Genomic DNA, 17,071 nt, shown 5'->3' on the forward strand with positions numbered 1-17,071 from the left:
ATAACTCCTCATTTGTTTGTAGATGCCAGAGTCTGGAAAAAGACACATAATTAGGAACAAAATTGTACAAATGCCTGATATACTTGAAGATACTTTGAGATCCCATGATCTGATTTTGTAGATATAAAATGGTTGAGAGTATCTTAAATTCTAAAAGTTATGTAGCCAAATAAAAATTATCAAGCTTCGAGCTATTTCTAAAATAAACAATGGTCATTATTAAAAATAACCCACAAATTAGTGAACCATACTCAAAAGAGAGAAGGGAGAAAGGGAAGGAGGGAGGGAAGGAGTTTCATAATTATATATACTTTATATTGTTGTATATTTATTAAATCAATCATATACATGTAAAAACAATTTAGAGAAACACTTTTACCTTTTCTTCCTTACTTGAGTATTTATTTAAATATATAATTATTAAGCATTTTGTATCAGATATAAGTAGGGAATAAAATAAACATAGTATCTATCCTCATGGAAGGTACAGTTTAGTAGAGAAGATAGAAAGTGAGTTAACACAATATCACACAAATGCCTAATTTTACTGTTGATACATGCCCTGAAGTAAGCAATCAGAATGTTCTCAATGAGAGTAACAGGAGCGGGAAACCTATTTTTTTTTACTTTTTATTAAGATTATTATAGTTTACAACCTTGTGAAATTTCAGTTGTACATTATTCTTTGTCAGTTGTGTTGTAGGTGCACCACTTCACCCTTTGTGCCCACCCCCCAACCCCCCTTTCCCCTGGTAACCACCAATCAGCTCTCTTTGTCTACATGTTTAAGTTCCACCTATGAGTGGAGTCATACAGAGTTCGTCTTTCTCTATCTGGCTTATTTTACTTAACATAATACCCTCAAGGTCCATCCATGTTGTTGTAAATGGGATGATTTTATCCTTTTTTATGGCTGGGTAGTATTCCATTGTATATATATACCATATCGTCTTTATCCAATCATCAGTCGATGGGCACTTAGGTTGCTTCCATGTCTTGGCTGTTGTAAATAATGCTGTGATGAACATAGGGGTGCATAGGACTTTTGGAATTGCTGATATCAGTCTCTTTGGATAGATACCCAGTAGTGGGATGGCTGGGTCATACAGTAGTTCTATTTTTAATTTTTTGAGAAATCTCCATAGTGGCTGCACCAGTTTGCATTCCCACCAGCAGTGTATGAGGGTTCCTTTTTCTCTGCAACCTCTCCAACATTTGTCACTTTTTGTTTTGGGAAACGTATTTTTTATTGGGTAGTCTGTAAAGTCTTTTCTGAAGAGGTGAAATTAAAGCTGATGCCTTGTTAGTGAGAAGAGCCTGACACTTAGATGCGTGGACTGGGAAATTCTGAATAGAAAATGAAGTAGGAGAAACTTCTGTGGCAGTAGAGGGCTGAGCATGTTTCAGGAACTCAAGGGAAGCCACTCACTGGAAGTGGAGCAGCATGAGCCAGGCTAAAACAGGTGAGAAATAAGTGTCAAGAACTGTCTTATAAGTCACAGTGAGAATTTGGTATGTATGTCAAGTACACTGGGAATCTATTGGACTTTTAGGCATAGAAGTGGCATCATCTAAAGTGATTGTTTAAAAGTTTGCTATATAGTCACGTTATATGAAGAATAGACCAAAGGGGCACAAGTGGAAGCATGTAGGACATGTAGGAATTGTAGTTGTCCAGGTAGGAAATAATACTGGCAAAGAATGGGGGGATTATTAGTGGAGATTGAGAGATGTGAAGAAATCTGAAATATATAATCCTCTTGTGACATCATATTTTGTTCCTGTCCAAACCTCTCCCAATATTTCCAAGTTCTTCCATAGAGATGCAGCTGGTTTGAACACTTGTTGCTTTGTCTCACTGCTGTTTATTCTTATGTATATTTTCCCATTATACAGCAGTTAACACAAGGCGGGGATATGTTATTCTGGGCAAAACTGTACCCAAGTGCTTGTGTGACTCAAACTTTGCTGAAACTCTATCCTCCGTGACTAGTCTCCAGCGAGCTTCTCTCTCTCAGTGTGGTCAACGTTATGTTTATATAACATAGTCTTATTTTTCTTGTTTCTGCCAACCAATTAGACAAGTTTTTTCTTGTTATATTTTTGATCAGGGCTTCCACATTCACATCCATCCATGACCATTATTCCTATTCTAACATGACCCATGCCTTTCTTCATTTAATAAAATTTGAGTAGAAATGACAGTATTTGCTGAAGAGGAGTACTTGCTAAAAGTCCAGAGGAAGGGGGAGGGAGGAATCAAAGTGTATTCAGAGTTTTCTGTTTTGAGCAACAGTGTTGGCCACGGTGCCTTTAACTGAAGAAGGAAAGACTGGGGCTAAGGGAGGAACAAAATTGACTAACTTAGTAGAGTGATCAATACTTCCATTTTGGTCATGTTAATAAGCAGTCAGAGATGCATCTGGAATTCAAGTGGGACATTTGAACTGGGCATGTCAACGATGTGTACAAAAATAAAGATAACATTTATGTAAGATAACTCATATCTCACAATGAAAGGATTTCCCAGACCCACTCCTCCAAAATGCTTGGCCAAATTGCACAAAATAAAAGTTCTTATGGATGGAGAAGAATTTCTTATACATGGAGAGGCAAACATAGTGTGTGAGACCAGGAGCTCTGGAACCAGATTGCCTGGGTTTAGATCTTTCCCCTAACTGTATACTACCTGTGTAATCCTGGAAAAGTTGCTTAATCTCTCTGTGCTTCAGTTTCCCAATGTTTACAATGTGATCATATTAATACCTACTTCGTAAGAATTTTATAACAATAATTAAATCAGTTAATCTCTATAAGGCATGCAGACCAGTACCTAGCAAAGAGTAACTGCTATGGGCATACTTCTTAAATAAAATAAATGGAGATGAAATAGACATAAACCTCCATATATAAAAGTATAAAGTGTGTATAATTTCTAAATAAATTAAGCATGATTATATATTTTCATTAATAGTGGCTATAAATTTATGATAAATCATTATCAAGAAACACTGGCTCTAGAAATCAGGTGGATATCATTCTGGCAACTTGAAGATCATTGTCTTTCCCTCATTCAATACATCTTTCGCATGCAGTCATCTACAGACTCCTGGATCACCCTGCCTTTTATTCCTTAAGTATTTTAACAACTGACTCACTGTCACTCCTGACGTGATTCTTGGTGATTTCAATATCTTCCTAGATGGTTCTTGCAGTTCGTGAGCCCTAAGTTTCTTGATACCTCCTCCAGTGATTCTGTCTTCCACCCTACCTCAGCCACTCTCTCCCAGCCTCATCACCTAAACATTGTCATTACCAGTAACTTCTCCATATTTTGAACCTCAAGCTTCCATTGTGCAGCCACCAGCAACTTCCTTTCCAGTTCATTCCCCTAGTAATTCAACCCCAAAATTCTTCCATCCTAATGGTATGCATAACCAGTGATCTTACCACTTCTCATCAGAGAAGCTTTTCATTTTCCCTCTGTAACTTCTTACTCATGGTAGGTTTTATGATCTATCATTAAAATTACCCCTTATACTTGCCCTCAACTCCCTTGTCCTCTCCTCTCTTGCTGCATCATACCCATGTGACAACACTAAACTTGGTCAAACTCACTTTTCTACTGATGCTGTGCACTGGGGAGGATGAACATGGCTGGAGGAAAACACATATCATGCTGACTAGTCTCATTTTGAAATCATCACCACAAACCTCAAGTAGCCCCTTGGAGCTGCCAGGTAATCTTACTACATTTTTCAAATCCATTCAAAGTCCCACTCTTCTAGGTAACTATTTCACAGATTTCTTTCTGCAGACTTGTAACAGTTCTTCTTCCCTCCTTACTCTATGGCAATTAACTAGCTTCCTGTTTCACTAATAAATTAGAAACAAGAAGGGAAGTTGTATATACTCCCACTGACCTGCATTAGTTCACAGACTCTGCTTTCCCTCTGTTGACGTGCATGACCTGTCTGTGCTCCTATGTAAGGCCAGTCTTTCCACTTATATCTTGGATCCCATCCCCTTTTGTCTGCAGAGAGATGTTATGCCAGCTATTGAACATCCCCCTACCTCTTACATCAACAATATATTTCTTCCCTCTATGGGATCATTCCAATCAGCAAAGAATTATGCTGTAATATCTCCTATCATTAAAAAAGATCCTCCTTTCGCCTCACATTCCCTCCAGTCACCTCTCCATTTCCATTCCCCTCTAAAGAAGCCCTTTTCTCCCCATTCCACTCTCCCCATTCTCTCTTAAATGCTCCCTAATCAAGTTTTCATCCTCACCACTCCACTGAAGCAGTTTTTGTCATGGTCACCAGTGAATTCATATCATTAAATGCAATGTTTAGTCTTTATTCAGTTGGCTTCTGTATCAATATTCTTTCTTTGTTCTCTCTTAGTCTGCCTTCTATTTTTATGACCATTATCAATAACCTTGGTGGTTCCTTTGCCTTGACTTCTAAACTTTGAATTGTTCCAGGGCTCAGTCTTTCGACTTTCTCTCTTCTTTATCACCCCTCACTTCCTGGGTGAACTCATCCAACTTCATGGCTTTAATGTTATCTGTAAGTTGTTACTCCCACAATTTTTGTTACAATCTGGACCTTTTCCTGAATCCCAGACCTGCATACCTGTTTTACAACTCAACACCTCTAAATGGATGAGTAATAGACATATTAAATCTAACAAGCCCCCCAAAATTCCTGATATACCCTCCAAACTGCTATCCTAATAGTCTTCCTGGCATGACAAATGACAACTCCATTCTTCCACTAATCCAAGCCAAAGCTCTTGATGTCTTCTTGTCTCCTTGTGCCATTGTGAAAGCTATGGGATCCAGCACCATATGCCAAGGGACCTAGGGGGAGTCTCACCCACCTGTGAATCACATAGTAGGTGTCCAGACCTCGGTCCTAGCTGTGGACCCTGCAGTGGCCTTGAACTAGCTCCAGCCCTTCATCCATGGTCAAGTATCCCCTGGAGGACACTGATTTAGTAAGTCACCCACGGATGAGAGAGCCTATGTGGAAGTCTAGGAGTCTAGTGTAGAAGATCCAGCACACTGTTGGAACAAAAAAATCTGAGACTGGATGCATTGGAGGGGGTAAGATTTAGCTTTACCTGTGTCACCCCTCCCCCAAGGGGCATAGTTCAGTGCCAAGAGAACACTTCTCAGCTCATGATTTCTCCTATGGGGAAAAGTGAGATCAAACAATTGGGCACCTGGCTTCCCCAGATGTGCAGGATCCTGACAAAGAGGCCCATTTCTCTCTCACTTCATCCATAGTACTGAGTTGTGAGTTACACTACAGAGGGGTGGTGAGCAGCTGGGAGAATAGCAGCTAGGGCTTGGAACAAATGTGTTAAAAGTACATGAATCTTAGTTACCATATCACTGCTCCATGAGGAGGCCCACCCAGTGGCTGCTGGGGTCACTCTGCCTATTGATACCCCCCACTGGTCCATGGGTACCTCCAGCACACCACACACCCAAACCCACTCCCACACCTCCCACACACACACCATATGGCCAGTTCCGTGTTCACACTCCTGATGAAAGCAGGAACAAGTTTTTGCAGGCAGCTAGTGAGCGTGCACAGAAAGCTGGTCTGAATCTGCAAGCCTGGGAGAGACCACAAACCTGAGCATATAGCACCACTCTTAGGAAAGCAAAAGGGAGGCTGTCACTACCCAACCTGGTGCTTTGCAGGATCAAGAGAAGGTATGCAAGCTTAAGAATTCTGCCACGAGAGGGAGCAAGAAGTGTGGAACAGTCATATCCATAGAAGGTCTCAGAAAGCCTGAGAATCCCTAGAACGGCTTACACAAGGTACTTCTCCCCTGAAGTCAGTCAGTAAAGACTGGAGGAGGTGACTGCTGCTGCAAATGCAAAGATAGCAATGCAAGACTTCAGGGAAAGTGAAAATCAAAGAATCATGACACCACCAAAGGATCATCATAATTTTCTGGTAAGCAACCTCAAGATCTTAGATATCCACAATTTACCTGATAAAGACTTCCTGTCTGATAAAAATAGCTGTTTTAAGGAAGCTCAATGAGCTATAAGAAAAGAAAAAAGGATTCTTTGATGAAATTGGGAAAACAATACATGAACAAAATGAGAAGTTTGAAAAAGAAAAATCATAATAAAATGAAACATTCTGGAACTGAAGAATACAAGGCAAGAAATGAAAAATATGCTAACGAGCATCAACAGTAGAATAGATCATGTGAAGAAAAAAAAATCCATGAAGTAGAAGACAGGACCTTTGAAATTATCCAGTCAGAGGAGAATGAAGAAGAAAGAGTAAAAATAATCGATGTGCACTATGGAATACCATCAAGAGAAGCAATTTGTGAGTTATTGGTGTCCCAGAAGGAGATGAGAAGGAAAAGTGTGCAGAAGTCTTATTCAAAGAAATAATGACTGAGAACTTCTCAAATCTGGAATGAGATTTCACAATCCAAGTTCATAAAGCTCACAGGGCACCAAACAAATTAAACTCAAAAATATCTTCTCCAAGACACATTAAAACAGTCAAAAATCAAAGACAGAGAGAATTTTAAAGGCAGCAACAGAAAGGAAGCTTGTCACCTAAAATGGAACCCCCATAAGACTTTCAGTGAATTTCTCAGCAGAAACCTTAACAGGCCAGGAGAGAGTGGGATGATATATTTAAAGTGCTGAAAGGAAAAAAAAAGGCCAACTAAGAATACTCTATCCAGCAAAGTTGTCCTTCGAAAAAAGTGGAGATAAAAACTTTACTAGACAAAAGCTGAGGGAGTTCATCACCACTAGATTTCCTTACAAGAAATTCTGAAAGGAATTCTTCAAGCTGAAATGAAAGGACATTAATCAGTAATACAAAAACGTATGAAAATATACTACATAGTGTGATATACTTCATTAATGAAAGATAAAAATCACGATCATCTCAATATATGTTTAAAAAGCATTTGACAAAACTCAACATCCTCTCATCATAAAAACTCTCGACAAATTTGTTGTGGAAGGAATGTACCTCAACATGACAGAAGCCATATATGACCAGCCCACAGTTAGCATCATACTCAATAGTGAAACGTAGAAAGCTTTTCCTCTAAGATCAGGAACAAGACAAGAGGGCCCACTATGACCACTCCTCTTCAAGATAGTACTGGAAGTCCTAGCCAGAGCAAAAGAAAAAGAAGTAAAAGCCATCCGAGTCAGAAAGGAAGAAGTAAAATTGTCTCTGTTTGCAGGTAATATGATCTTATATATAGGAAATCTTAAAGACTTCACCGAAAAACTGTTAGAATGAAAAAATTCAGTAGAGTTTCAGAATACAAAATCAATGTTCAGAACCATATAGAAAACAGTTGCGATTCTATACAGTAACAATGAGCTATCTGTAAAAGAAAGAAAACAATCCCATTTACAGTAGTATCAAAAACAAAGAGTTAGAAATAAGATTAACCAAGGAGGTGAAAGATTCGTACACTGAAAACTGTAAGACTTTGATGAAAGAAATTGATGAAAATACAAATAAGTAGAAAGATATCCTTTGTTCATGGATCAGAAGAATTAATATTGTTAAAATGTTCATATGCCCCAAAGCCATCTATAGATTCAGTGTAATCCCTATCAAAGCTCCAATGACATTTATCACAGAAATATGAAAAACAATCCTAAAATTCACACACAACCTCCACAAACTTCAAATAGCCAAAACAATCCTAAGAAAGGAGAACAAAGCTAGAGGCATCACACTTCTGATTTCAAGCTCTATTACAAAGCTGCAGTAATACAAACAGTATGGTACTGTAATAAAAATAGACACATAGACCAATGGAAGGGAATTGAGAGCCCAGAAATAAACCCTTATATATACAGACAACTAATATTTGACAAGGGAGTCAAGGATATTCAATGGAAAAAGGATAGCCTCTTAAATGATTTTTGGAAAACTGGATAAACATAGAAGAGTGAAATTGGACCCCTATCTTACACCACAAAAATTAACGCAAAATGCATTAAAGACTTAAACATAACACCTGAAACCATAAAACTCCAAGAAGAAAGCATAGGGAAAAACCTTCTTGACATTGGTCTTAGCAACAAGTTTTTAGATATGACACCATAAGCACAAGCAACAAAAGAAAAATAAATAAATGGAATGACATCAAACTAAAGAGCTTTTGTACATCGAAAGAAACAATCAACAAAATTAAAAGACAACCTACAGAATGGAAGAAAGTGTAAACCATATATAAGATAAGGAGTTAATATCTAAAAAATATAAGGAACTCATGCAACTCAATAGCAAAAAACACAAACAGTCTGAATAAAAAATGGGCAGAGGATCTGAATTGACATTTTTCCAAAGAAGACATACAAATGGCCAACAGGTATATGAAAAGATGCTCAACATCACTAATCCTCAGGGAAATGCAAATCAAAGCCACAATGAGAGCTAGCCCTGATGGCCTAGCGGTTAAAGTTCAGCCACTCTGCTTTGGCAGGCTGGGTTTTGTTCCTAGGCACACAACCACACCACTCATCTGTCAGTAGCCATGTTGTGGCAATGGCTAATGTAGAATAACCGGAAGAACTTAGGATTATACAGAACTATGTACTGGGACTTTGAGGGGGTGAGGGTGGGGGTGGAAGATTGGCAACAGATGTTAACTTAGGGCAAATCTTCCCCTGAAAAAAAAGAGGCACATGATCTTTCACCTATTAGAATGGTTATCATCAAAAAAGACAGATAACAAGTGCTTGTGAGGATGTGGAGAAATGGGAACCCTTGTGCACTGTTGACAGGGATGTATATCCACTATGGAAACAGTATGGAGGTTCCTCAAAATATTAAAGCTAGAGCTACCTTATGCTCCAGCAATCCCAACTCTAGCTATATTTCCAATGGAAATTAAATCAGGATCTCAAAGACGTGTCTGCCCTCCCATATTCACTGTAGCATTATTCACAGTAGCCAAGATAAGGAAACAACCTAAGTGTCTGTCAATGGATGAATGGGTAAAGTAAGTATGGTATATATACAATAGAGTATTTTCAGCAATGACACAGAAGTAAATCCTGCAATTTGCAACAGTCTGGAAGGAACTTGAGGGCTTTATGCAAAGTGAAGTTAGAGAAAGACAAATACTGTATAATCTCACTTATATGTGGAATCTAAAAAAGCTGAACTCAGAGAGAGCAGAATAGTGGTTGCCAGGGTTTGGTGGGTGGAGAAGATGAAGAGATGTCAGTCAAATGACAGAAATTTCCAGTTATATGATGAATAAGTTCTTGGGGTCTAAATTACAGCATGATGACTATAGTTGACAATAATGTATTATGTGCTTGAAAGTTGTTAAGAGAGTAGATCTTAAATTTCTCACAACAAAAAGAAAAATGGTAATTATGTGAGGTGATAAAAGTGTTAACTAATCCTATTGTGGTAATTGTTTCACACTATATTCGTGTATCAAATCATCATGTTGTACACCTTAAACTCCCACAATGTTATATGTCATTTATATCTCAACAAGCAGAGGGGAAAAAGGAAAGTGGAGTGGGGAGGGGCAGTTATGATTCTTAGATTTACAAATTCTAGGACAGGAAACATGAAGAACTTTCTATTTTATCTATGAGGTTGAGGCAATGTAATCTGAAACTGTGGGGGTAGATTGGGCAATTTAAGGCTAGAATGTTGGCATCACTAATGTGATAAAGATGAGGAAAAATTGTCAGTTTAATCTAAACCTTGTCACAGAAATCCTTCTAAAATATGAAATCACAAAAAGTTTTTCTGTCTCTCTGATCAGTTGTAGAGCTGTGGAATGTTAAATTTGGAATAGACTATGGAAATCATCTGGTCCAACTGTTAGGTTAGTTATGAAGCTGAGATAAAGAGAAATGAAGTGATATTTCCAGATTCACTCAGCTTGCTAGTGATTGAGTCCAAGTATCCTGATTCCAAAGCTGGTGTTCTTTTGAATACACTCGTGCTGTCACCTCAGAATGACTTCCTACCTTTCTTTCCTCAAAAACCAAATCACTCCTGATCCTTTCTTCTGGTTTAGTTTTAGAGCATGCAATATTTGTTTTACTACAAGTCATTGGCTAAGTTCTGTTGGTCGCTCTAACATTGTTGTCGCTTTGCTAACTACCTCAAAAGATTATAGCAGAGCATCTGAGTAGAAATTTAGCAGCATATTTACTTAGGCTTATTATAGGCTCAGTGACAATGCAAAATAATCTTTATACCTTAACTAGTATAATTGTTAGACATATTTTAGCTGTATCAGAGTGAAACATTTATTTACATTTCAATAGAGCAGGTACTACATTTGCCTAGGAGAATAAAGAACTTAATATAGTTTCAATTTAACTATATTAGGCTTAAGATGATTGTGAAGTTAAAGATGATTGGAAAATTAACATGATAGTTCTGCACATATTTAGTGTTTGGTAAAATACCATGAAAACTTCATTATACTAAAACTATGCGTTATATATTAAGACTTTATAATTACAACTCTGTTACTTAAAAGATAAAACTCTACTTAGTCCCAGGAGAAGAATAACATCATTTGATTAGAGTTACTTTTGAAGGTAAATGAGAGGCACTATGTATATAATCATTCTAATACAAAATTGAGATTTTCCTTCAGTGTGGTACAACAGGGTACTTTTTAACAAGCCATTAGCATGCATGATTTTCTTTTGGGTATTTTAAGTTTTGCTATCTTTCTGGTTGATAACTAATAAATTCTATTGTAAGAAGTTAGTATTTCAGAAATGCATGAGGCTTTAAAAAGTACAAATCTATTATCACATACATGGTTTTGCAACTTGCTTTTTAAACTTAAAATTATATACTGAACAACTTTCACTTCAGTACGGATGTATTGGTGCTACATGGTAGCTCATTGTGTGTGCATGTCTGTGTATATTACAATTTATTTAACTAATTATTTAAGTAATCTTCCATGAAAACACATTTGGGTTTGTTTCCAGTATGTTGCTGTCTTCAAAGTTGAATTGAGCAGTGTACATGCAACTTTGTACACTTTGTTTTGTATGATTCATTCTTCAAAGTGGAATAGTTGACTCAGAATTATGAATGTGACAAATTTTAATACATTTTGCCAATTTACTGTCCAAAAGGTTGTACTATGTTGGATATTTCCCTCAACAGGTATGAAAACCTTTGTTTGCCCACATTCCTGCCCAGACTGGGCATTTTCACTAATTATTTTTTGCCCGTCTTACATTTGAAAATGCATTAATTCATATTAATTTATAATCACTTAATTATAAGTGATGCTGAGCATCCTTCCACATTTTAGTTTTCTTTCTGTGAATTACATGACTATGTCCGTTATCCATTTTCTATTTTTTCTTTCAGATTTTTGAGTTTTCTATAGGTATATCGTTATTAAGTTTCTAGAATATTTGAAATTGTAAAACAGTATCAGAGAGCACAAAGAATTTCTATTTCTGTGTGTGCCAATAAATTTACTTTTCCAGTGGAAATGTCCTATGAAAAAAAATTGTTTTTCTCTATTTGCAGAAAAGCATTACCACACACAGCAGCTGAATTATAGTCATAGGGGAATCTGTTCGTTTTATTAAGGATGCCACGTAAAGGGCTATATCCTATTTTAGCACTTATGTGAAATTGTGTACCCAATCGCCAGGAGTTATTTTCCTCATTTATATAAGCTTTTTACTTCTTGCTTCATCTTTTTTATCTAAGCTTTCTATTATTTCCTGACTGCTCTATAATAATATGGTGATGATGTTTTGTGACTTTCAATATTCATGCTTTGTTTGTTGGTTTGTTTTATGGAAGGTCTATGCCAGGAAGGAAGCCTTAAAGGGAGGTTTGGATAAAACTGTAAGCCTTCAGAAGGATCTATCGGAGATGCATGAGTGGATGACGCAAGCTGAAGAAGAATACCTAGAGAGAGATTTTGAATATAAAACCCCGGATGAATTACAGAAAGCAGTTGAAGAGATGAAGGTAACATAAACCAAATAAAACAAAGCAAATAAAGAAAAAGAGAAAGATGTAACCTTGTTTTGTGATTCTGCACAATCTGCTCTTTTCTTGGTTTAGGAGTAGAGGTTGATTCTTAATTTAGCTTCAAGTTTGATATACATTAGGTAGAATCCTTAAACATTTTATTTATTAATTTCAATGCCTTGTCAAAATATAAGTATTGACAATCACAGTTTGGAAGACTTTTCTCTTGAAATTATATAGTATTAAGGGATTGGACTCGACTACTCACATTAGCTGCTTCTAGCTGATGTAAATTCAAATTGAAAATGTGTCAAAGTATCATTGAAATGACAGTTGCAGATGTAGTCAACAGGCTGTGTTACTATGATGGTTTAAAGAGTTTTCTTAGAATTTGGAAGTACTAACTATCTTAACTGATGACCTTTAATATGGATAAAAAGGACTGAGTTTACATGCACTTCTCTTGAAACGATAGGACAAAAAAATAATAACATTGATTTAGAACCACAGAAACTGCTATGTAGCAAGGATTTAAGGTGAGGCTTGGAATTGAATCTACACAATGGCGTTTCAGTACGGCCTTGGGCAACTCAGTACTCACTGTAACCCTCTATTTTATCACGTGTAAATCATCTCATTTCCTAACTTGAAAGTATGAACTGAGGATTGAAACTTACATGTAAGTAAATTGCCTAGCTCAGAGTGGGTACTCAATGATTTGCAGCTATAATGACAATTATATTTATGTCCTAGCAATAGCACATAATCTAACCATATTGGCCTTTGTAGTATATTAATATATGTTTGTTTGTTTCGAGGCCTCATGACAGAGCAAAATCATTTTGGAGCTAGACACTTGGGTTTGAAACCTGCTTTGGCTCCTCGTAAACTGTGTAACCTTGAGCAAATTAAAAAGATCCACTGAGCTTTGATTCCCTCATTTGTGAAATGAGTACGAAATTACCTGCTTTTCAGAAGGATGAAACATGAAAGTCCTAACGCTATGCATTGTACAGTGTAGATGCCCAAAACTAGATAATTATTATTACCATTATTATTAGCATTGATGTTGCATGGTAAGAAATTAATTACATGTACTTTATTATATAATTTATATGGTCATTCAATGAAATTTATTACAATTAATAGCAGAAAATACATATTAAAACACATGAAGAAGATTATATTTGGATAAACAATAATAGTTTCTAGCGTATTAAAAACTACAAAATCATTCTCTGGACCTGACCTGGTGGCTTGGTGGTTAAGTTTGCACACTGCAGTTTGGCAGCCCAGGGCTTGCGGTCTCGGATCCTGGATGTGGACCTACACACCGCTCATCAAGCCATGCTGTGGTGGCATCCCAAATACAAAATCGAAGAGGATTGGCAGCGGACGTTGGCTCAGGGCCAATCTTTCTCACACCACCCCACAAAAAAAACAGAACTATAAAATCATTCTAATCTAATAATACTATATATTACTCATTCATTCATCAACAAATATTTATTGCATACTTACAATGTGCCAAACACCCTTCTAGACACTGAATATAGTGTGGTGAACAAGACATAAAAGCTACCTGACTCTTGGAATTTACAATCTAGTAGGGGAGGGCAGGCAGTGAATGGAGAAATAAACTCATTTGAGATCATGATAATTTGCCTAAAAAATAAACCAGGATTGTGAAATAAAGATAATTATATTTCAGGTGGGAGTTGGGGGTGGGTGGGATGCTATTTTTAGAAAGGGTTGACTCATAGGGCATTTGTAAGGAATTATATTTAGTCTGAGATATGAAGCCAGACTTAAAGAAATCATATGGAAGCACATTTCAATCAGAGGGAAGAGCTCCAGCGAAGTCCCTAAGGCTAACTGGGAAGAGAAAGAGGCCTGCCTCCCTGAAGAGAGTAAAAGGGAATAAATGACATGGGATGATTTTGAGGGGTGGATATATATCTGTTATTACAAGAGTCTTGTAGTATACTGAGGAGTTTTCATTCTAAGTGAAATGACAAAGCCATTGTAAAGTTTCAAACAAGGGAATATAATAGTCTAAATTTGACTGTGGGGAGGTCACCATTAGGACAATTATGTCCTTATAGAATGTGAGAGCTAGAAGGTGCTTTGGAAGCAAAATAGCCCACACTTCTCTCTCTGCTAATGAGAAAACTGAAATCCCCAAATAGGTCAAACAATTTAGTCATAGTCACAGGCTTTATCTGTGGTAGAACCAACAAGATTGAATATATTCCATGGCATCCCATCCTGTCCCATCTCGTCCCAGCCCCAGCCCCTTCTATTCTAGTCTATTCTGTTCTGTGAATAGCTCCTCAGATCCCTACGTAGATATTCAGCACTCAGCTTGTGTTCAGCTGCTCTGTTTTGCCCAGTTCCTTTGTTTGCATCTGGCCCTCTTCCCTCTCTCCTTGAACAGTTTGCCTATCTGGCTAACCACCCAGTCAGATCCCTTCTTCTTTTCCAGGGCTGGAGAGCAGACTGTCTCAAATTTTAAAATTTTGTAAACAGTCCTTGAAATGAGTGGCCCAACCAGTTAGTCCACATTGATTTGCAGGTTTAAATAACCGATCTAGCTACAAAATTGGTGTAGTACTGGGTAATATTGAAAAGAGGAAGAGCTCAGGCAGCCCCTGGCAATAACAGTGAAGGGAGTTGGCAAGAAGGTTCCATTTCTTGTGTTTTCTGCCTGCTGGTCAAGGTAATCTCTTTGGATCTGTTTCACTCTTTAGGGGGTAGTGATAGTACCCTGTCCAGGCTTCCACCTGTGCTCATATTGAGAGCAAATTTATCATTATTGCCAGAAGAGATTGACAGACCTACTTTGACATCTCTCCCTGATTTACTCAGAGAAACAGTAGAGACCTCCTTCTGTTTCTTTACTTTTCTCTCCTGTGTTTTACTTGAAAATGATAATGTTGTTTTGATGACATTTCCCCCCTGTAAACAAAACTTTTCAATTAACATAAAAGAGCCTAGGGGAGGGTTTGATAAGCAACACCTGACTTCAAAATTCTTTTGGAAGTCTGCAATGACTGTACACTTTATATTAAACCCTTTTAAACAAATTCTGGAATTTCAGTTTTAACTGTTTTCTTCTTTCTTTCTTTTTTTAATTTTTTACACTATTGTAACTCTAGTCCTAGTGCTTACGAGAACTTTCGTAAATGTATTTGCTATTCTCCTTGTCTGGGTGATAGACTAGAGCAGTGATTCTCACAATTGAGTGAGCAGCAGAATCACCTGGAGGACTTGTTAAAACAGACTTCAGATCCGCACCCCAGGATTTCTGATTCAATGAGTCTGGGGTGGGGCCTGAGATTTTTCCTTTCTAAAATGTTTCCAGGTGACGCCAAGGGACAGGTTCCAAAATGGTTCTAAGGAACCATACTTTGAGAACCACTGGTTTGAGATATTGACAATGAAAGGTGTCTGAGCATATGATGGTTAGATTCATGAATATAAGGGGAGCAAAAGCTCCCTTTCTGGTTCTCCTATTTCTGATGAGGATTATGTCTAAACTATACCAGTCATTTACTTTTCTATCTTTCCCCACAGTGGAGAAATTCATCATGATCTCCTTTTCTCTGAATCTTTCTCAACGTTTAAGCCTGTTTTTCTTAAAAAGAATTTATGAAATCCTAAAGATCAAGGAAAGAAGTGTTCCTCATTCTGTGGTTTTTGCTAGTTGCATAAATTAAATGTAATTTCATTCCTTGGCTCCACTACAACATGCTCCTTCTTCATCTCACGGAGGATTTGAGATGGGCTCAATAGAAACTATGAGAAAGCAAAGAAATAACTCCCAGGATTATCTATTTAAACTCTCTGAACCTCAGTTTTCTGATGTATAATATCGAGATAACGAAACACATCTTACAAGGTTTTACTAAAGAGCCAACGAAGTAGCACATACAACATGTCTGTCATAGCGCACAGCAGAATATACTAAGTGATTAATGGTTATCAAAGTTGTTTGTAATGCTAAAATTGTGATAGCCAAAATATGATTTGCGTAGAAATGAATCCCATGCTCAGTGACGTCAAAAAACAGATTTATTTAGAATTTTGAACTAAAAATCTCAATCAATTAAATTAAAATCAGTGAAGGCAATCATCTAATAGTCAAAACAACTTGTGTTTTCCATCATATTGTATACTCTTAAGGCATTATGGGACTAAATGCAAAAGCATAGGGTGACTGCATTGAAAAATATAAAGGTATTTCATAGCTGACCTTGTCCATTTCCTGCCCATATCCTCTTTCAGTCACTACTACATTGCATGTAGGCCCAACTTCCACCTGCGAGAACCTTCATTTCTTTACTTGAGGGCTACCTGTGGCCACTGAATCCCACTTTCCCCATCTGTGTGTCCAGCTTCATGTATTAGGAAATTAACATCCCCCCCACAGCCTTCAACCAATGATGGGAGGTGGTGTATAAATATCACAGTGCCTTTACCCCTGAGTGGGATCACCCTGAGGCATGTATTTCCCAGAGCTTGCTCTCAGGATTAAACTCCAGTCACCACAGTGGTTGCTGGTTAATTAATAAGTATACCCTTATAATTTCTCCTCCCTTTTCTGTCTCCATTATCAGTATTTCCTTCGCATCGCACATAAACGACTTATGCTTGAAAGCTCATCCCCAGGGTTGGCCTTTGGAGTAATCCAAATGAAAGATACGTTGTGTGTGTGTTTGTGTGTGTATTTCTAACATGCATGTACACATTGGAAGTTGTTAAGGAGTATAAATACCCTCCAACCAAAGACCGACAACAACACTCCTGTAGTTTATTACTTTTGCTAATGAGGGAGAATACACACCTCAGGGAACTGTAGTTTGTGTAAGAGCATATTAGAAAGAACGTTTTGTAGGATTTGGGTTTGTGTTAAATGATTTAAGGGAGGGTTTAAGGGCTTTGCTCTCGATTGCATGTTCTCAGCAAGTGGGAGTGACTCTATGATTGGGTATCTTAATGAATTTTTCCTAGAAGGAGGTAAGACTAGAGTAAGGCTGAAAATGTAA

At 37.4% G+C, this 17,071-nt stretch overlaps 1 protein-coding gene across 9 annotated transcripts in view; it reads left to right on the plus strand.

The window, feature by feature from the left end:
- The window catches only part of DMD (dystrophin), a 2,273,580-nt gene that overhangs the window by 1,011,120 nt on the left and 1,245,389 nt on the right, over positions 1 to 17,071 (plus strand). For all 9 annotated transcript variants that reach the window (XM_046672830.1, XM_046672828.1, XM_046672833.1 and 6 more), the window contains one exon: positions 11,850 to 12,020. In XM_046672830.1, coding sequence (XP_046528786.1) covers positions 11,850 to 12,020 — 171 coding nt within the window. The remainder of the gene's footprint in view (positions 1 to 11,849; positions 12,021 to 17,071) is intronic.

This window comes from Equus quagga, chromosome 10, assembly GCF_021613505.1.
Source record: "Equus quagga isolate Etosha38 chromosome 10, UCLA_HA_Equagga_1.0, whole genome shotgun sequence".
In the NCBI taxonomy this organism is placed as follows: Eukaryota; Metazoa; Chordata; class Mammalia; order Perissodactyla; family Equidae; genus Equus; species Equus quagga.